Source organism: Podarcis gaigeae (genome assembly GCF_964106915.1).
Source record: "Podarcis gaigeae genome assembly, chromosome: 9".
Classification (NCBI taxonomy): domain Eukaryota; kingdom Metazoa; phylum Chordata; class Lepidosauria; order Squamata; family Lacertidae; genus Podarcis; species Podarcis gaigeae.
The window spans coordinates 18,137,312-18,158,559 of NC_139685.1; the positions used below are offsets into that span (position 1 = coordinate 18,137,312).

Genomic DNA, 21,248 nt, shown 5'->3' on the forward strand with positions numbered 1-21,248 from the left:
TCCTTACCTGGCCCTCGTTCCGCCCACCAGCCAGCCACCGATTGGTCAGCCAGGTGGGGGGGCGGAGCGATAGACAGCCCAAAGGTGGGGGTATCACCCAGGCTTGGGGAAGCCCACACCAGGTCACAAACCCCGCCCACCGCTTGATTGGTGAGCAGTAATTCTTGCTATAAAAAAGTGTGCCTAGACATTCCATTGTTGCACCCATTGCGTGGTGAGTTCCCGCCTCCCCCCGAGGAAATAAAGACAGAGGACACAAGAATTCAGGTTAATGGGTCGAATTAGGCCACAACTTTATTGATTACAGGAATTGAGCGGTATTGGCTTAGGCATTGGTCCTAACTACTATCCGGCTTTAAGGCTAGGAGGGTTAATCACCAGTGGGAGGAGTCCTGCTAAGGCACGTTAACTAGGACCTCCCCCCGGTGTCACCACTCGGGGGCGTGCCGTGGGCCCACAACTCCTTAGGCTTAGGACAAGGCCACCCCCCCCCCCCATAATCCTTTACCGGACTATCCGTTTGGGGGAAGGTGATGGCGTTCCTTCCCCCTTCATTTGCATAACAATAGGACAGTAGCCCCACCAATGCCTAACCGCCACTCGAGCCCAGGCTCGCCGCCAATACCCTCAAACCTGTAACCAATCCCTAATTCCTGAAATAATACCGCTCAGCCAAACATCATTTCCCGCATCGGAAGGATGCAAGCCATCATCTCTGTAGAGGGCCACCTTGGGCAGCTGGAGCAAGGGGAAGAGGAGGAGCCTCGGCTGCAGCAGGTTTAAATAGCCAAGGCCCTGCCCCCGGAGCCAGCCGATTGGCTGGCCCGGGGTATGATGCGCCCGGGGATTCCCTTTGCTATCGCGGAGGCTGGAGCCAGCCCCCGCAAGAGTGGGGGAGGGGCGTGAAGCCCGCAACCCCACCTCCTATGTTATCGCGGAAGTGGCTTAAGGTGTTATTCAGCTCTGAGCTTTCATATCTCAGTTTCTAACACTGCTCCACACACAATGTTCCTTTCTTATACATGGTGAACTGAGCTCATGTGATGACATCCGTTGCCACATTTGGGGCACAGATTTGATATGGGTCTTGGGCACCCCTTCCCCATATGTGGTTTACCCTTAGATGCACTTCCAGCAGATGGGCTGAAGTGGAACAGCAATGGCTCTACCCAAGGTCAACGCCAAACAGTTCTCTACTGTAACTAATGACGTTGTGGCCATATTCAAGCCCAGACCACCCAGTATACTGTTGTCCTGTGTGGTTATTCAACTCCTTAGGGAACTGTGGGGTCACACAAGCCCCTCATCACCAAAAACCTGAAGGAGGGGGAAGTCTCTTCCTGATAGGAGGTAGAATTTCACCTTGGAAATCAAACTACACATGCAAAAGAATGGAGGAAGGCAGGATTTCCTATTCACACGCTTGGACTAGTTCAGATTGCTAGGGGTGCTCATTTGGTAGAGTATGCAGGAATGTTAAGTCTGACCCCAAAAAACTCCACACATGTAACAAATTGTGGGTGTTGCCCAACATGAGAGTGGGGGATTGTTACAGTGCATGAACTGGGGAGGGTAAATTTCCCATGGGATGGAGAAATATATCTGTGCTTCTAGGATTCTAACTGCATCTATTGGAAACAATGAGACTTTATTTAGAGGAATTTTCTGTAGAAATACTGCATTTTCTGCAGCTAAACCCACAACATCACTATGTTTGAAAGAGTCACATAATGGAGAAATTAGGACTTTAAGGTCACAGTGCCTTCTGAGAATTGAAACTAATGGAATCATTTGCGAGAGGGGGAAACATTACAAAGCGACTTTGAAGGAAGCTTCTTAATTATACTGGCAACGATTCAGAAAAAGCCTATTTCCTGGTGAAATTTGCTTTTTAGATGATATTACGGGAAAAAGGTTGGAGGGAAGAATGAAGTTGACATTTGATTTCCACTGGGCGTATGTAAACAACTGAGCATTCGAGGAAGGGAAAAAATGTGTTGCAAATTACGGCAGCAAACAAAAACAGCTGGCAAAGTGTTTGGTGGGCAGGAAAAAAAATGAAGAACCGTTAACGAAGTGCCAACTGGAACGGAAAACAAGGTCATCGTAAGTGACATGAGAAGTAGGAGATTTTTCTTTGAGTTGAAATAGAAGTTTGGGCTAAACGAGTTTTATTTTTAATTTGGCTTTCTATTTTTAATCACTCTGAAGATAGATTTACTGCTCCTACCAGACAAAAAACCGCTGTTAATTTTTGTATTGCCAGCTGCCTTTCACTTCTATACAGATAGGTGCTGTATAAATTGTACTGTAACATCTATATACTTTTATTTTTGACTTTTGAAGGTTAACAGAGAAGGTTGGCTCATGCAACCAAAAGACAGATGCATCACCTGAATAGTTTGCATAAAACAGCTGGATATCGGCTCCATTTAGCGGATTCTGACTTTCTTTTTAAAATAGATAATGCCACGTACAGAGGCAGATCACTGCTTCATCTAGCTCAGTATTGTTGAAACTGACCATCAGGGTTTGAGGCAAAAGTCAGTCCCAACCCTACCTGCCTTTCCACTTGCAAAATATTTGACTTACTGCTGAGTGACAGTTCTTCCCCTGAACAAGGAAGGAAATATCATTACTCACCTGAGTATCCTTCCATTTGGTAATAAAGCTATTTTCAATATCCATTTGCTTCACCTGATCTTCATGCACCTGTTCATAAAAAAAATGGCAATATTGGTGCCTCTATTATTTATTATTAGGGACACGGGTGGTGCTGTGTGTTAAACCACGGAGCCTAGGACTTGCCAATCAGAAGGTCGACGGTTTGAATCCCCGCAATGGGGTGAGCTCCCATTGCTCAGTCATTGCTCCTGCCAACCTAGCAGTTCAAAAGCACGTCCAAGTGCAAGTGGATAAATAGGTACTGCTCTGGCGGGAGGTAAACGGTGTTTCCATGCGCTGCTCTGGTTCGCCAGAAGTGGCTTAGTCATGCTGGCCACATGCCCTGGAAGCTGTACGCTGGCTCCCTTGACCAATAAAGCGAGATGAGCGCCGCAACCCCAGAGTCGGCCACGACTGAACCTAATTGTCAGGGGTCCCTTTACCTTTTTATTATTTATTACTACTACTACAATTTGTATGCCAGCTTTCATCCGTAGATCTCAGGACAGTTCACAACATAAAAATACAATTAAACAAACACACATAATAAAAAGAAGAGCAGAAACAAACCAATAATCCCCCCTCCCAAAACAAATTTAAGGGTATCGGATGCCAAAGCCTGGTGGAAGAAGAACATTTTCACCTGGCACCTAAAAGTGTATAATGAAGACGCCAGACAAACCTCGCTGAGGAGAGCATTTCAGAAATGGGGAGCCATTTCTGCTCTCATGTTGCCACCTTCCTCTCCTGGAGGAAGCACACAAAGAAGGGCCTCAGATGGTGATTGCAGGGTCTGGATCAGTTCAGATGGGGAGAGGCAGTCCTTGGGGTATTGTGGTACGGAGGTGTTTAAGATTTAATAGGTCAAAACCAGCACTTTGAATTTGGATCAGAAACTAATGGGCAGCCAGGGCACTTGGGCCAGGTTTGGTATCAGATGCTCAAACTTTCTTGCCATAGTGAGCAACATGACTGCCAAATTTTGCATCAGCTAAGCTTCCTGAACTGTCTTCAGAGGCAGCCCTATATATAATGCATTGCCTGCGGACTGTCTCGCCAGAGTGGTCCATGCTCTAGTTACCTCCCGCTTGGACTACTGCAATGCACTCTATGTGGGGCTACCTTTGAAGGTGACCTGGAAACTACACTTGATCCAGAATGCGGCAGCTAGACTGATGACTGGGAGCAGCTGCCAAGACCACATAACACTGGTCCTGAAAGACCTTCATTGGCTCCCAGTATGTTTCCAAGCACAATTCAAAGTGTTGGTGCTGACCTTTCAAGCCCTAAATGGCCTCGGCCCAGTATACCTGAAGGAGCATCTCCATCCCCCACCATTCAGCCTAGACACTGAGGTCCAGTGCCAAAAGCCTTCTGGCGGTTCCCTCACTGTGAAAAGTGACGTTACAGGGAACCAGGCAGAGGTCCTTTTGGATAGTGGCGCCCGCCCTGTGGAACGCTCTCCCATCAGATGTCAAGGAAATAAACAACTATCTGACTTTTAGAAGACATCTGAAGGCAGCCTTGTTTAGAGAAGTTTTTAAATGTTTGATGTTCTATTCTGTTTTTAATCTGTAGAGAGCTGCCCAGAGTGGCTGGTGTATAAATAATATATTATTATTATTATTATTATTATTATTATTATTATTATTATTATTGCAGTAATCTAACCTTGCACCATTCCTAATACAATAAAACAAAATAATCAAGGTGGCTGTGTTACTGCATGGCACACCAACTTTAAAAGTGAGGAAGACAGTGCCCTGGCCTACACCTAGTGGAGGAGACACACTCTGAAAATAATTCTTCAGGGATGCTTCTTCCATGTTGCTATTATCAGGTGGGGTTCAATCGCATACTGGCCGACCACATTGCACAATTACAGTTGCACAACAAGGCCGCCTCTCCCACAGATTGGACATTTGGCAATAAGGAAAGTGATGAGGCCATGTCACTTGATGCAACTTCATCTAACCTCCCCACAAACAAATCAGAATGAATGCTTATTAATGACTGACATCATCTAAACTCCCTGCAAAGAAATCGGGATAAATGTTCAATCAACAGGGTGTCTGGAAGTGCCCTTAGGCACAACCAGTGCTTTTTTTCTGAGGGGACATAAAGGGTACGCATACCCCTAAACCTTTTGTGAATTAAGTTTGACCTCACTGAGTGGCAATATTTCAATATGAGTAGGAAAATGAGAGGGACACGGGTGGTGCTGTGGGTTAAACCACAGAGCCTAGGACTTGCCGATCGGAAGGTTGGTGGTTCGAATCCCCATGATGGGGTGAGCTCCCGTCGTTCGGTCCCTGCTCCTGCCAACCTAGCAGTTCGAAAGCATGTCGAAGTGCAAGTAGATAAATAAGTACCGCTCCAGCAGGAAGGTAAACGGCATTTCCGTGCGCTGCTCTGGTTCGCCAGAAGCGGCTTAGTCATGCTGGCCACATGACCTGGAAGCTGTACGCCGGCTCCCTCGGCCAATAAAGCGAGATGAGCGCCGCAACTCCAGAGTCGGCCACGACTGGACCTAATGTTCAGGGGTCCCTTTAGGAAAATGAGAGTACCCCTAAACATTTTTTTTAAAGAAAAGAAGCACTAAGCACAACCAATGCCAGGGATTAGTCTCCTAATTTTGTCCCCACACCCATCCACACTCCCTATACTTGGTGGCTTCTTAGCATTCTTTTTTTTTGTGTGTGTGAAAAGAAAACCCTGCAAGTAAACAACTATGATAATGGTTGTAACTGAGACTATTCCCTATTCTAGTTTTCTATCTACAATGAATTTTGACACAAAAAATGTGGGTCTGCCACAGAGCTGGGGAAACTTTGGTCCTCCACCTGTTGTCTGAATACATCCCGAACACCTTGGTAGTCGGGATGTTTTGGTCCCTGAACACCGCAAACCCAGAAGTGAGTGTTCCAGTTTTCAAACGTTCTTTGGAACCCAAATGTCCAAAGGGGCTTCCACGGTTTCCGATTGGCTGCAGGAGCTGCAGCCAATCAGAAGCCACACTTTGCTTTCTGAACATTTTGGAATTCGAACAGACTTCCGGAACGGATTCCATTCGATTTCTGAGGTACCACTGTACGGATCACACCTTCCTTCACATTTGACCACATTGCCTGGTGGGAGATGACAGCCTTTCATCAGCTAGATGCTACCGATTATCCCTACAGCCTGAAGAACAGGCGCAGACCAGGACAACTTGAGGAAGCCAGAACTGAACTTGCTGCTGAAACGTTTCACACAGTTTAAATATACATAATTCTAAAACACACACGTGTGTGTATTTGATAAGTTTAACCACAGCACATAAAAAATAATAATAATGATGACAATACCTTTCAGGGAGTGAAGAGCCGATCCCAGGTGAGCTAAGGGTTTGTTCCCAGCTGTGAGTGTTTTTACACATTTTGGGCAGAATCTCTACCAGGAAATTTTCAAAAATAAGTCACATGAAAACAAATGGCAGCTGTGCACGAGCATAGCTAATAGTGCTCTTGTACAGCTCTCATTCATTTTCATAGGAATTGCACAAGCAAATATCCTGGTGAATTGCGCACCCTGTTCTTATGCATTTGATTTTTATTGCTGCCTGTTTTACTGTGATCCTGCGTTCCAATGTTTATATTAGAACATTAATGTGGCCCATAGGTCATCTCGCTGGTGTAATTAAAGTGCAGAGGAAAATCTGTTTATCCCCCCTCCAGGCATTTCAAATTGACATGCAGGTATTTTAGCTGTTGCCTTTTTTTTTATACGGTTTTATCGCTGCTGCTTTTATTGTTGTTTTATGGCATCTATAAGTTATATATCACTTTGAGTACCTTGCCCAGAGGCAGAAAGGGAATTAACAAATTTTCTAAATAATAGATTTTTATTCCTATTTCACAGTGAAACAATTTGAGGGCCCTATCAGACCCAAATGCAGATGATGATGATGATAATGATTCAGAAAATAAACAGAGTAAAATTGATGTTCACGCTAAAGGATTTACAGTGCAATTCTGACCCCCTCCTGAAGCACAGCTGAAGGGAATTAGGGTGGAACATACATGCAACTCCAGCACTTCCACTCCAAAGACTCTGGAAAGCTCTGCAGGTGTCGATCTACCAACACTAATGTTCCCTTGTTCCCATAGCACATCCACGGACTGGGTCTCCAACCACCATAGGTATTTTAACTTCCTTTGGCGGTGTCAGTGGAAGGAACAGTATTAAAAATGAATTAGTAACTGCTGGAGGTGGGGAGAGCGGAATTAAAAAGCCACCACCCCAACTTCTGGCCTATGTAATAAATAAATAGTAATAGTATGGGACACGGGTGGTGCTGTGGGTTAAACCACAGAGCCTAGGACTTGCTGATCAGAAGGTCAGCAGTTTGAATCCCCACGACAGAGTGAGCTCCCGTTGCTTGGTCCCTGCTCCTGCCAACCTAGCAGTTCAAAAGCATGTCAAAGTGCAAGTAGATAAATAGGTACCGCTTCAGCGGGAAGGTAAACGGCATTTCTGTGCGCTGCTCTGGTTCACCAGAAGCAGCTTAGTCATGCTGGCCACATGACCCAGAAGCTGTACGCCGTCTCCCTCGGCCAATAAAGCGAGATGAGCGCCACAACCCCAGAGTCGGTCACGACTGGACCTAATGGTCAGCAGTCCCTTTACCCTTTACCTTAATAGTAATAGTAATACCTTGCCCATCTGACTGGCCTGCCCCAGCCACTCTGGGCGGCTTCCAACATACCGTATTAGCCTGAATATAAGCCTCACTTTTCCCCCAAATTCCGACAGTGAAAAGTGTGGCTTATATTCACAACCTTATGGTATGCAGCCAGGAGCACGGCAAACTGTCGCCCACCCCATGCGTAATCCCCCGTCCTCTCCCCCAAGGGCAGAAAGTAAGAGAGTGAGGAAAGGTAAAGGCCACTGGCAACACAACGTTGACCCCCCCCCTCTCCCATATGCAGCCAGGAGCATCAAGGAATTTGTAATCAGGTATTTTTTTCTTTTCCCTCCACCAATTTTAAAGGTGCGGCTTATATTTGGGTGTGGCTTATATTCGGACCAATACAGTGTATAAAAACATAATGAAGCATTACACATTCAAAAGCTTCCCTATACAGGTCTGCCTTCAGATGTCTTCTAAAAAGGTAAAGGTAAAGGTACCCCTGCCCGTACGGGCCAGTCTTGACAGACTCTGGGGTTGTGCGCCCATCTCACTTAAGAGGCCAGGGGCCAGCGCTGTCTGGAGACACTTCCGGGTCACGTGGCCAGCGTGACATCGCTGCTCTGGCGAGCCAGAGCCGCACACGGAAACGCCGTTTACCTTCCCGCTGGTAAGCGGTCCCTATTTATCTACTTGCACCTGGGGGTGCTTTCGAACTGCTAGGTTGGCAGGCGCTGGGACCGAGCAGCGGGAGCGCACCCCGCCGCAGGGATTCGAACCGCCGACCTTTCGATCGGCAAGTCCTAGGCGCTGAGGCTTTAACCCACAGTGCCACCTGCGTCCCCCAGATGTCTTCTAAGGCTTGTTTATTTACATATCTCCTTGACATCGGATGGGACGGCATTCTACAGGGTGGGCGCCACTACCAAGAAAGCTCTGTCTGGTTCTCTGTAGCTTCCCTTATTGCAGTGATGGAACCACAAGAAGGCCCTTGGAGGAGGACCTCAGTGTCTGGGCTGAATGCTGGGAGTGGAGACACTTCTTCAGGTATACAGGGCCGAGGCCGTTTAGGGCTTTAAAGGTCAGCACCAACACTTTGAATTGTGCTCGGAAATGTACTGGGAGCCACTGTAGGTCTCTCAGGACCGGTGTTATGTGGTCTCAGCAGCTGCTCCCAGTCACCAGTCACTGCTGTGAATAATGAACTTAAAAAAACAACAACACACCCCTAACCCTCAGTTTTAAGCAGCTGTGGTTTCCTTCTGTCCATGTTTTTTAACTCTCTCTTTCCCTCCTTCTACTGTCTCCACTCTTAGTGCTTCTAATTTGTATACTCCTTGAGTGCAGGGACCTCTCAGTGTGCTAACTACATTATGGACAAGAAGATATACCTGTATACAGGTAATCTAAGATGACCATCGGAAAGTTTTTTTCCCCCTCAAGGGAGGACACTGGGTGCAACCCATAACTTTAGGTTTAGCTGCTCTGAGTAAGTCTAACTTCAAAAGGAAATCCTTCAGATTGAAAATCAAAGAGAGAGATAACGGTGTTTTTCAGGCCTGCTGAAAGCATTTCTGAACAAGAGACAAAATGCTGTTTATGATGCCCCATTGCTGTTTTCAGCCATTTGCTAAATTATATTATTGGAGAAATCTGATAAATGTGCTGGTTACTTACATCAAAGAGATGCACATAATTTATAATCAGGTCTTCGATCACATCAACTTCTTCGCTGGTTTGCCCTTTGGTCTGAAACAAGCACGACGAAAACACCATGGCTAGATTGTGAGGATCCATGTGATTGATTTCCGAACACTTTTGTACCCTGCGCAAAGTTAATACATCCATTTAGAAGGCTTCAGTAGGCATTGGCTTGTGTAAGGGAAGAATCCCCCAACCCATGACACAGCATGCATTTCCAACACAGCAGCTCAACTTAAAAGCAGGCATCCATTAAAATGAAATTATGCATCTCATTTTTTCCTAGATCATTAACTCACAATTCTCTTGCCACCTGTTTTTATACAAACAGATTGTTCTGCCTTTACACAAACAGATTGTTAGAGTATGGTGAAGTTGCTCCCTCCAGCTAGGCCAGGGTACAGGACTGTTTGAAACAGTGAACAAGCCAGCTGCCTTGGGAAGGTCAGAAGCAGAGCAATATTATGGAAAACACCAAAACTAGTTGCTTCTTCTCCCCATCTGGCAATCAGGGGTATACTCTGGAGGGATGTAAAGGCCACCTTCTGACCACTGGGCAAATGGGACATGGGTGGTTCTAAACAACTGAGCCTCTTGGGCTTGCCGATCAGAAGGTCGGCGGTTCGATTCCCTGCGACGGGGTGAGCTCCCATTGCTCTGTCCCGGCTCCTGCCAACCTAGCAGTTCGAAAGCATATCAAAGTGCAAGTAGATAAATAGGTACTGCTGCGGCGGGTAGGAAAACAGTGTTTCTGTGTGCTGTGTGGTCCCGTTGCACCAGAAGCAGTTTAGTCATGTTGGCCACATGACCCAGAAAGCTGTGGACAAATGCCAACTCCCTTGGCCTGAAAGCTAGATGAGCGTCGCAACCCCATAATCGCCTTTGACTAGACCTAACTGTCCGGAGGTCCTTCACCTTTAGCTTTTTTTACCTTATTCCGCAAACAACCGCCGCCGCCACTAAGCTTGTGAGATTTCATACCTTCACAGCTAGAAGGGCTAGGAATTTTTGTAAATAAAATCAATGTGGAAATCTCAGAAAGTGGACTTTCCCCCATTCAATAGTATATTTGTATGAAACTACTCCATACATAATCCTGGACTTGTAGAATATTAATGGTGACAGATTGAAATTCCCAATTCCCAGACAGCTAACTGATGTGACTCCAATGTCAGCTACCTCCAGGTTCGAGAAGCAGTATATGTGGGGGCTGCCACCGAAGACAGTTTGGGACATGGCAGTTAATTCAAAATACAGATGTTCAGGCTTTGTGAATAAATACACTTCTGGCAAGATCCATCACCAAGTGAAATACACCAGCATCTGGAAGTTATCAGTTGCTATGGATTGGATTGTCATGGCTAGCAGTGACAGAGCATAGCGTGGAAGAGCTGTGAACCAGGAAGCCACCAGGTTAAAATCTTGCCTCACCCATGAGTTCCTTAGATGGCCTTATGCATAGTACTATTCTCAACCTTCAGGGGTGACTGCCATTGTTTATGTAGCCCAAACTTCACCAGCTGTGTACAAGAGAAAGGTGCTGCCAGAAATTGAGGGCCTGACTGACAGAAGTACTGCAACAGCTTATTATTACTTATTACAGATTATAATATAATATAATATAATATAATAATAATATGTTATATAATACATTGTGCAATATATTCACACCATTGCTTAAGGGCTGTTGTAAGAATTCTAAGGTCTCAAATAGAAATTAAACATTCATAAATGTACAAGTCAAGCACATACATAAGTATATAAACCACGTGTCTGAAATAGTACAGGAGAACAATCCTGAAGCCATTTTGACTCTCTCTGCAAGAAGGAAGGAAATGCAAAAGTCTCCCCATTGTCTTTTGCTTACAAATCCTGTCTTAAGGGCATATTGGTGTATGAATAGAGTGAGCCTGTGACCTGGCTTCAGGAACTAAAGTATTTTACCATCACAAAAGAATGACCAGGCTGCCCAGGTAAAGCAATCAATGAAGAAGAAGAAGAGTTTGGATTTGATATCCCGCTTTATCACTACCCGAAGGAGTCTCAAAGTGGCTAACATTCTCCTTTCCCTTCCTCCCCAACAACAAACACTCTGTGAGGTGAGTGGGGCTGAGAGACTTCAGAGAAGTGTGACTAGCACCCAGCAGCTGCATGTGGAGGAGCAGGGAATCAAACCCGGTTCCCCAGATTACGAGTCTATCGCTCTTAACCACTACACCTCGCTGGCATTTTCAGGTATGCTGGCAGACAAGATTTCTGCTGTAGACCGCCTCTTTCTGTGGTGTATGTATGATGTTTTGGGGTGGTGGTCTTGGGCTACAGGGTGGGCAATTTCAAAAGTCTATATAACGGCTTGCACACCTTTGTTCTCCTCCCTCCTGCATGTTTGTGAGTAGGGACCCTGTTGCAACAGTTCTTTGAATAAAGACCAGGCTTACTAGCTGCTTTGCTTCTAAATATACTCTGGTTGGCCTCTCTTATTTTCTCCTACCAATAGGGAACCCACCTAAGGACTGTATATGGGCTCTTGGATACCCCATCAGAGAAGAGGAGCAGTTTTTTTTCCTTGTAACAGGGCTATCAGCTGCCAACTGGCTTGTGCTGATCCTCATCTTTAGTTGTCATCTGGTGATCCTGATTGCTAGTAATGTTTTGAGATTGCTTCTTGTGATTTTCTTAACATATTTTGATGTTACATGGAAGCCCACCTGGAAAGATTTGCATTCTGCAAGGGAGGGGAAATGGCAACTATGATAATGGCCCCTTAGAGCATTCCAAGGATTCCTGAGATAGTATATAAATAAAATTTTGAACGCTATCTGGTATATCTAACATTCATTTCTCCCCACAGACCTTTGACAAAGTTAAAAGAAGATGCATAGAGAGCTTTCTGATATAATACCTTCTTTTCAGTAGATTTATCAACACACTGACCTGTAAAGGTGCTCCATTAAAGCTGCCAACGTCGCCCTATTGACTGGTGGAAGTGTTTGAATAAAAGTGCTGTACTTTTTCACCCTCTTTTTCTCATCCAGTGTATCTGATAGAGAAGTGGGAGGGGGGATTAAATTACCCAGCATTAACAGCAGTGCAATCCAAAAGAGAAGGATATTGATCCGCCATCTCAGCAGCATCTAGTCATTTAAGATTATTATTCAGCCAATCCACCCCTACTTCACTGACACAATATTGGTAAATTCTCTTTTGACGTGCTATGTTTGAAGGGAAACAATTTTGAGAACAAGGAGGTTACACCTTGCAACTTTTGTATTCTTGTACCGCCTGCAATGAGTCTCAGGCTAAGTATCCATAAAGCAGATTCTTCTGTTTGCTCATGGATGCACTTAATGGGCAGAGCTGATTAAAATACAAATGGGCAAGACATACAAATAGGTAGAATGGAAAACTGAGTCTTTCGTTGCTCAGAGCAGGTTACCTGGAGGTCACAATATTGATTGGAATACATCCCTCTTGAATGACACCATTAACAACTCAGATAGTCTAGTCCACAGTCTGAAAAATATGTTTTTTCCTCCTCAGCTCGGTGTTTTCCCCACTGTGCTTCTTTCAACAACCTGTTGTTCTAAAATGTGTTATACCCACTTGTCCCCATGTTCTGTTTACTGATAACCATATTTAATTAGAACCCATCCTTCTGCAGAGCTTAGAGAGGGGCAAAGGCACTTATAAACCCTGTGATGACTTGGAAATAAATGAGACATCTCATTGCGTTTTGAGCCCCACTGAGGCTCAGCACAACATCAGAGAGAGCTCCCAAAAAAATTTCAGGCTTGGAAGGAGGACAGAAAGGGGAGGCTCAGAAAACAGATGCAATGTCTCTACAGCTTCATCGAAAACATGCAGCACATTACCTAATGCAGAAATCCAAAATGGATAAAGTTCTTTGGTAAGCAGTGCATCATCTATTTCAGACAGAAAGCATTTCAGTGCATCAGTGACATCTTCCAGCTGATTTGTCCCAGCCCTCAGCTTAACACTTCTTGCGTCTTTTTTGAAGCACTCCAGAAGTTCATTCACGCGAGAAGGATCGCCTCCTTTCAGGTAGATGTGTTTGCTACCCAGACCTTAGAGAAAGGAACACAAAATCACTTTCCAAAAAAATTAATTATGCCTTAAATCAGGGGTTGTCCACCGGGTCCCTACCGCCCACTACTGGGCGTTTCAGGATTCTAGGTGGACGCTCCTGCAGCCAATCAGAAGCTGTGTCTTGGTTTTCGAATGGTTCTGGGAGTCGAACGGACTCTTGGAACGCATTCTGTTCGAGAACCAAGGTACCACTGTACATGGTATCTCAACTTTTCTCAGATGTTTTGCCATTCCAGCTCCATTCAGCACTGCTTGCAATCCTTTAAAGTTTCAGATTACTCTCTGTACATCTGCTTGTATGCCACAGTACCCTAATGGTACGGACATTTATTTGTTTCTTACCTATCTTTTATGCACCATTCCCAGGGTTTGGGCTAATTAAACAATCTCTGATCTTTTAAATTGTATTGTTTTTTCTTTGCTACTATGGTATGTATTTTTTTTAACTGCCCTGTGATTCTTGGATTAAACCTGGTATAGAAATTTAAGTACCACCCCCATCGTTCTGCCCGGACGCTGAGGTCCAGCGCCGAGGGCCTTCTGGCGGTTCCCTCATTGCAAGAAGCAAAGCTACAGGGAACCAGGCAGAGGGCCTTCTTGGTAGTGGCGCCCGCCCTGTGGAACGCCCTCCCATCAGATGTCAAAGTGATAAACAACTACCTGACATTCAGAAGACATCTTAAGGCAGCCCTGTTCAGGGAAGTTTTTAACGTGTGATATTTTACTGTATTTTTGGTTTCTATGGAAGCCGCCCAGAGTGGCTGGAGAGGCCCAGCCAGATGGGCGGGGTATAAATAATACATTATTATTATTATTAAGTAAACAATAATACTTCAAGGACCACTTCTCCCCACAGACTCTGCGATCAGCATCTGAGGGCCTTCTTCCCGTGCCTCTGCCACGTGAGGTGCAGAGGGTGGCTACACAAGAACGGGCCTTCTCTGTAGTAGCTCTCTGTTTGTGGAATGATCTCCCCAGGAAGGCTCGCCTGGTGTCATCATTATACACCTTTAGGCGCCAGGTGAAAACATTCCCCTTCAACCAGGCCTTTGGCTGATTAATAGTCTACAGCCTTTTAAATGTGTCTGTGGAAAGGGTGGGGGCTATTGTTTTGCTCTTCTTGCTTTAATTATTTACACGTCTTTTTAGCTTGTCTTCTGTTCTGTGAACCACCCTGAGATCTTGTGGTGAAGGGCAGTATACAAATTTAATAAATAAAAATTAAACACCGTATTTTTTGCTCTATAAGACGCACCTTTTTCCCTCCAAAAATTAAGGAGAAATGTGTATGCATCTTATGGAGTGAATGCAGGCTCCATGGCTTCAGCGATAGCAACACGAAGCCTCCGAAGCGCAGTGGGAGTGCTCCTGCCATGCTCTGGAGAGCAAGAGGGGTTGGTGTGCACCGATCCCTCTCGCTCTCCTGGCTTTGCTTCGTTGGAGAGGCGCTGTGCAGCTTTCCCTCTCTGCACAGCGCCCCATCAGTGAAGCGGGAGGAGAAATGGAAGGGGCTCCGTTTCTCCTCCCACTTCGCTGAAGGGGCGCTGCGCAGAGAGGGAGATAAAAATTTTTTCTTGTTCTCCCCCTCTAAAACAAGGTGCGTCCTATGGTCGGGTGTGTCCTATAGAGCGAAAAATACGGTAAATAACTTCCATGGAAGCAACTCTTACACAGCTAGGAGACCTTTTAAATGATCCAACTTGAATGAGAGCCATTCAAGTGGGCGTTTCCCACACAACTGGAACTCCACCACCACTCATACGTTTGGATCATTCAAATGTTCTTGCTGGAGCTGATCACACACTAGTGGCTCGGAGACATGCATGGTGCAAAGGGTTCTGGGTCATAGTCTAGAGCACACCTTCAAACCTTGTAGAGCACTGGCAGAGCTTCTTAGGTCTCCCGGTTGTCCATAAGATCAGAGATTGGATATTACAATACATCCAATGTTATTTTATGGCTGAACAGTGCAGTGGGAGATCAGCAGAGCAACCTTCTTCAACATGGCAGGTTCTAGCAGTTTTAGCCTTCTGGCTAAAACTTTTGAAAGCTTTTGAAACACCTTTTGAAAGCCACGGCCTGATAAGCTGTTGGCTTCACAGCATGGCAGCAGTTCTTAAACTAGGTACCAAAACAACATATGCTGCTTTTTGGGCACATAGATCTTCATCTTCCAGTGAATAAGATCCTGCACCCAACAAAAATAAATGGACCTCGAATACTACTGGCCCAGAGGTGGAAAGAGGACAGAGTTCCAACCAGAGACCAATGACTGATAAAGATGATAGACTACGCCAAAATGGCGAAATTGACCAGGAAAATCAGAAACCAGGATCGCCGAAGAATTGATGCTTTTGAATTTTGGTGCTGGAGGAGACTCTTGAGAGTCCCATGGACTGCAAGATGATCAAACCTATCCATTCTTAAGGAAATCAGCCCTGAGTGCTCACTGGAAGGACAGATCATGAAGCTGAGGCTCCAATACTTTGGCCACCTCATGAGAAGAGAAGACTCCCTGGAAAAGACCCTGATGTTGAGAAGGATTGAGGGCACAAGGAGAAGGGAGCGACAGAGGATGAGATGGTTGGACAGTGTTCTCGAAGCTACCAGCATGAGTTTGACCAAACTGCGGGAGGCAGTGGAAGACAAGTGTGCCTGGCGTGCTCTGGTCCAGGGGGTCACGAAGAGTCAAACACGACTAAATGAGTAAACAACAACAAGTAAACAACTGAAATCTTTGGCAGGATTTGGTTAATGCTTGTAATGTAAAAAAAAATGGTAAAAATGGATGATGATTATTTTTAAAAATAGAGAAAATAAGAGAAGCAGTTGGGGAAAAGATTGATAATGGCAACCATGGAAGGGTGGAGGGGTGTCAAAGGATTCAGAGAATCCTAAATGACGATGTTAATGTTTAATGTTTGAATTCAAATTTGTTATGTAAAACTTTATACACACACACACAAACATATAAACACACATATATATAGGACCTCAAGAAGCTCCTTGTAAGGAGATGCTCTCTCCCTTGACTTGTACATTTTAGACACACACAGACACACACAGCCATGCAAATAGCACAGTGCAACAGTGTGAACCTGTGACAAAGTGTGGTCTTTGCAAATAGCAGTTCAAGCCCAGCTAATGTAATCTGATATAGATGCTTCTTAAGTACTCTATCTGGACGCATCTCCAATTTTCAGGAACTTGAACAAATGCTCTGCTCCACTTACCATACTGCGTAACAAATGCAATACAGCTGTTCACTATAATCGGGACGTCATTTCTGCTGAGCTGCTGAGCTTCTAACACGTTGCCATCTGTACCTGCTGCTTTCTCAATTGCGCTGTGCCAGACTGTGAAATCCAACTTTGTGTGGCCATGGATGTATAATGTTCTGCAAAAAAAAAAAAGTTTTGGGAAAATATTTTGAAAGGAGCAATAAGAGGGTGAGTGGAAAAAGCGATTCTTATTTTAGTGAAAAAGAGCAAGATGGATATCGTATGGATAGGTGAACACAGACCAACTGAGCAGCTGGTAATAACCTAAGGCTGAAAACAGCCACAACGCTGCTTCTCTTGAAACACTCTCACTTTTGAGAGAATATTCAAAGAGAACATGAATATTTCTCCTCAGGGTTGAACTTGGATGATGGGGAGGGTGGAGTGAATCACATATAGTTTGATCCTCTTCAAAAATTGTCAGCTTCTTTGTGCAACTTTCTCCCAATAAACACATAACCAGTGTTGATTAATAGGCATATTGCTGCAAGCAGTTCCCCCTATTATAATGCATTTTGGAAGGCTGTTTTCACAAACGTATGCATTTTTATGGGGATTTTCCTCTAATATATGCATTGTGTACATACTGTTTGGATTTTAAAGGTTAACAGTTTGGTTCACATATCGGTTTGAGGATTGTGAAAAAGGTAGTCTCCAAGTGTCCCAAGTACCGTATTTTTTGCTCTATAAGACTCACTTTTTCCCTCCTAAAAAGTAAGGGGAAATGTGTGTGCATCTTATGGAGCGAGTGCAGGCTGCGCAGCTATCCCAGAAGCCAGAACAGCAAGAAGGATTGCTGCTTTCACTGCACAGCGATCCCTCTTGCTGTTCTGGCTTCTGAGATTCAGAATATATTTTTTTCTTGTTTTCCTCCTCCAAAAGCTAGGTGCGTCTTGTGGTCTGGTGCGTCTTATAGAGTGAAAAATACAGTAATTGCTGGAGGTGTGGAGATAAATCAGGGACATGTGGTGGCTATGTAAAAATAATCTTAGCATTTTGGGAGCGTATCCACTTAGAAATACAAAAAATAATATAGACTTCCTTTAAGAGAAAACCAGAAGCTTATCTCCTGGGGATCACAGATTCGGATATCCTGCAAAAAATGAAGAGTATATTTTTATACGCCACAGTGGCAGCAAGAGTTCTTATCGCTACAAAGTGGAAGAGTGATGAAATCCCCTCTACCCATGAATGGATCCAAAAGTTAACAGATTATGCAGAGCTAGATAGTTTATCAGAAAAAAAGAAAGAACAAACCAAAACAGGAATTTATTTCAAAATGGTATGTCTTCAAAGTTTATTTGAAAAACAACTACAGTAGTTTAAACTCTGTCACAGCATTTGAATAACTTTAGTAGTAAATTTAAGAAAGATATGAAATTTAAGATAAATCAATAATTAGTTAATTTAAGACAAAAATGTGTTTTGGCAACAAATAATAGATAACTGAAACAAGGAATGGATGGGAGGTCGGGTCTATAGTCCAAAGACCGCTTTTTGCTTTATTGATTTGTAATTAATATTGTCGTTATCGCTGTTTTGTTTGTATTCTTGTCTTGTTTTTTCCTTTTTTGAGTATCAAGAAAAGAAAAGAAAAAGGTAGGCTCCCATGAAAAGGCAAAATAATTTTGATTTTTCCCTCCATCCCTATTTGACATGGAAATTTGCATGAATGACAAAATGCAGTTTGGACAACAAAAGCTCTAAAAATTCATGCTTTTGATAAATTTACTCAATACTCCTCTTGGATATATAAGCTTTTATTGTCCTTCATTAAAAATGTATTATTTCCACATCATCTGCATTTGGGGGCTATTTTAAGCCTTTTGAATCATAGTACCCCTTGTAATTTTGCTGAATTTCTCAATATCTACAGAGGCACAAAAATGAATCAATGGTTGAGAAGATTTAAGAAGCTAGATCCCATAAGATAGTATGACATTGTGCAGAATAGATACACTCAGGAATAACTAAGTGAGATCATGAGCAAAAATAAAGAATAATAAATATCCATCAAACAACTGAGGAAGTGAACACATGAAACTTTATTTTCTTTTTCTTTTTACTCTGCCAATGTGTTTTCTGAGGAAATTCACCACTTAGGGTCAGGAAATGGAATCAACAATGGATTTAGTCCTGTGAGAGGGTGGGTGGGTGTGTAAGAGAGAGGGAGTTTTCAAGATGTATGTGGTTATTTATGAAGCTCTTGTATCCAACTTACTCACAATGTGATTCCAGCAACCGGTATAACTCTCTTCAACTGAACAATGCCTCAAGCTGCTTTGAATTCTGACAAGAAGTGTCAGGTGTCAGAAACAGTATAACCTCTGGAGAGCCTCTATCTGCTATAACTCCAATTGCCTCTGTGAAGTCTCCCCTCAGATTCTCCACCCCAGTCAAACTGGTTCATTGAAAAAGTATTTCTCAGTACAGCCAGCCAAGAGATGTGCTCAGTTCTAGATATGTGAGTCCTTTTCTCTACATGCACATCAATCTGGAAAGGGTACAGAAAACCTGACCAAGCTACCATATAAACCCCAATGTGACTCTTTCAAAAGCATCCATGTGTTGTAGTCAAACAGCTTCTACAATCAAACCTCAGTTCTCTAACGGCTCCGTTTTTGAACTTTTCGGTTCCCGAATGCCAAAAACCCAGAAGCAAAATGCTCCGGTTTTCTAACATTCCTCAGAACTCGAATGTCTGATGAGGCTTCCACTTGAGTGGAAGAAGCTCTTGCAAACAACTGGAAGCCACGCCTCGGTTGCTGAACATTTTGGAAGTCGAACGGTCTTCTGGAACGGATTATGTTCGACAACTGAGGTTTGACTATATAGAAGAAGAAGAAGAGTTTGGATTTGATATCCCGCTTTATCACTACCCGAAGGAGTCTCAAAGTGGCTAACATTTTCCTTTCCCTTCCTCCCCCACAACAAACACTCTGTGAGGTGAGTGGGGCTGAGAGACTTCAGAGAAGTGTGACTGGCCCAAGGTCACCCAGCAGCTGCATGTGGAGGAGCAGAGACGCGAACCCAGTTCCCCAGATTACAAGTCTATCACTCTTAACCACTACACCACACTACACCACACTAGCTCAGTGAATAGCACTCTTGAACTGTATGAGAAACTGTTAGGCTGGCTAGTCACACAGTGGACATAGGGAGAGGGAAAGCTTTTCGTTGGGGGGGAATACAGTTAGACTCCCAAGGCAGCCGCTGAAGTCAGATAACACTGATTTCTTTGCAAGGCTTTCCTTGCAAAGGGTTTCAGAAGGTTACTGAAGTGTTAGAGGAGCTTCTCTCTGAATTTCCAACATAATGCGCTGTTCCTCTCTTTCAAAGTCAAGTGTATGCAGTGTGAAAAGAAAAAAATGCAGAAAAAACAGGAGGATTTATCTTATGGGTTAAGAAAGAACTGAACAGAAACCTCAAATTACACTTTTCAGATGTCCAACATTCACAGGAAATGGAAGGTCAGAAGAATTTCATTTTCTGACCAGAAAACTGCTATGTACATGAAGATAACAATGGAAGTTCACTTTTTGCAGTAAGAGATTTAGGCTGCATACATAATGCACATTTATATCACATATGCACCCAACAAATCCTAGGAGATGAGCTTTGCTAGGTTACTGGGAATTGTAGCTCTGTCAGGGATACGCTTCAGTTCCCAGGACGGGAATATGTGTTTTAAATGTACGATGTGCATGCAATCTTTTAGGTGTGTGAAGGATTTAAAGTGCTGAAGAAAGATTATATTAATCTAATATTTATATCCCACCTTTCCTTCAAGGAACTCAAAGATGGCATATATTTGTCTCCCCGCCACACACACACACACACACACACACACACACACACATGACAGATATTCTCACAGCAACCTTGTGTTAGATTGAGAGATGTCAGCTAGTGAACTTCATGGATACTTGGGGATTTGAACCCGTTTCTCTACCAGACATTTTAGCTACACAACAACAGCTCTCAAGAAGCCATTTTGTAGCAATAAAGCAATTTGGTCCACCTTTTATTCAAAGTTATCCAAAATATAATTCAAAAGCAAAAGCTTTTGAATTATGGTGCTGGAGGAGACTCTTGAGAGTCCCATGGGCTGCAAGAAGATCAAACCTATCCATTCTGAAGGAAATCAGCCCTGAGTGCTCACTGGAAGGACAGATCCTGAAGCTGAGGCTCCAATACTTTGGCCACCTCATGAGAAGAGAAGACTCCCTGGAAAAGACCCCTGATGTTGGGAAGGATTGAGGGCACAAGGAGAAGGGGACGACAGAGGACGAGATGGTTGGATAGTGTTCTAGAAGCTACCAGCATGAGTTTGACCAAACTGAGGGAGGCAGTGGAAGACAGGAGTGCCTGGCGTGCTCTGGTCCATGGGGTCACAACAACAACATCCAAAATATACACCTCAGCCAATACACGTTCCATGCATTATACCCACTGAGTTTAATACACATTCCAGCAACACCTTCATAGTTCCAAAACAAGAAGCTATAAAGCCTCCACATACACACACACACACACACACACACACACACACACACCTCCTAATAATTAGGCTGGCTGCAGCAGTCAGAAGGTGGTTTTCATTTTGCTAGGCTCACAAAAATGGACATTACAATTTGCATAGCAAAAAAGTGCAGCTGAACACAAGACAAAGCTCAGCAAAGCTCAGGGCAGCATTTTAGAACTTCTCTGTCACCTGCTCCAATGGGACTCATTAACATCAGGCATGCTCCTGGTGTAGGTTTACCGTGCTCTGTCCTTGAGCAGAAAATACCAGGATACCTGTAAAGTAGCTACATATGTTCACA

At 44.1% G+C, this 21,248-nt stretch overlaps 1 protein-coding gene across 3 annotated transcripts in view; it reads right to left on the bottom strand.

Moving 5' to 3' along the window:
* Positions 1–21,248, bottom strand: part of ARAP2 (ArfGAP with RhoGAP domain, ankyrin repeat and PH domain 2) — a 132,648-nt gene that overhangs the window by 24,065 nt on the left and 87,335 nt on the right. For all 3 annotated transcript variants that reach the window (XM_083754820.1, XM_083754818.1, XM_083754819.1), the window contains 5 exons: positions 16,375–16,538; positions 12,907–13,119; positions 11,969–12,074; positions 9,011–9,158; positions 2,644–2,712 (listed from right to left, as the gene is read on the bottom strand). In XM_083754820.1, the coding sequence (XP_083610946.1) occupies positions 2,644–2,712; positions 9,011–9,158; positions 11,969–12,074; positions 12,907–13,119; positions 16,375–16,538 (700 nt within the window). The remainder of the gene's footprint in view (positions 1–2,643; positions 2,713–9,010; positions 9,159–11,968; positions 12,075–12,906; positions 13,120–16,374; positions 16,539–21,248) is intronic.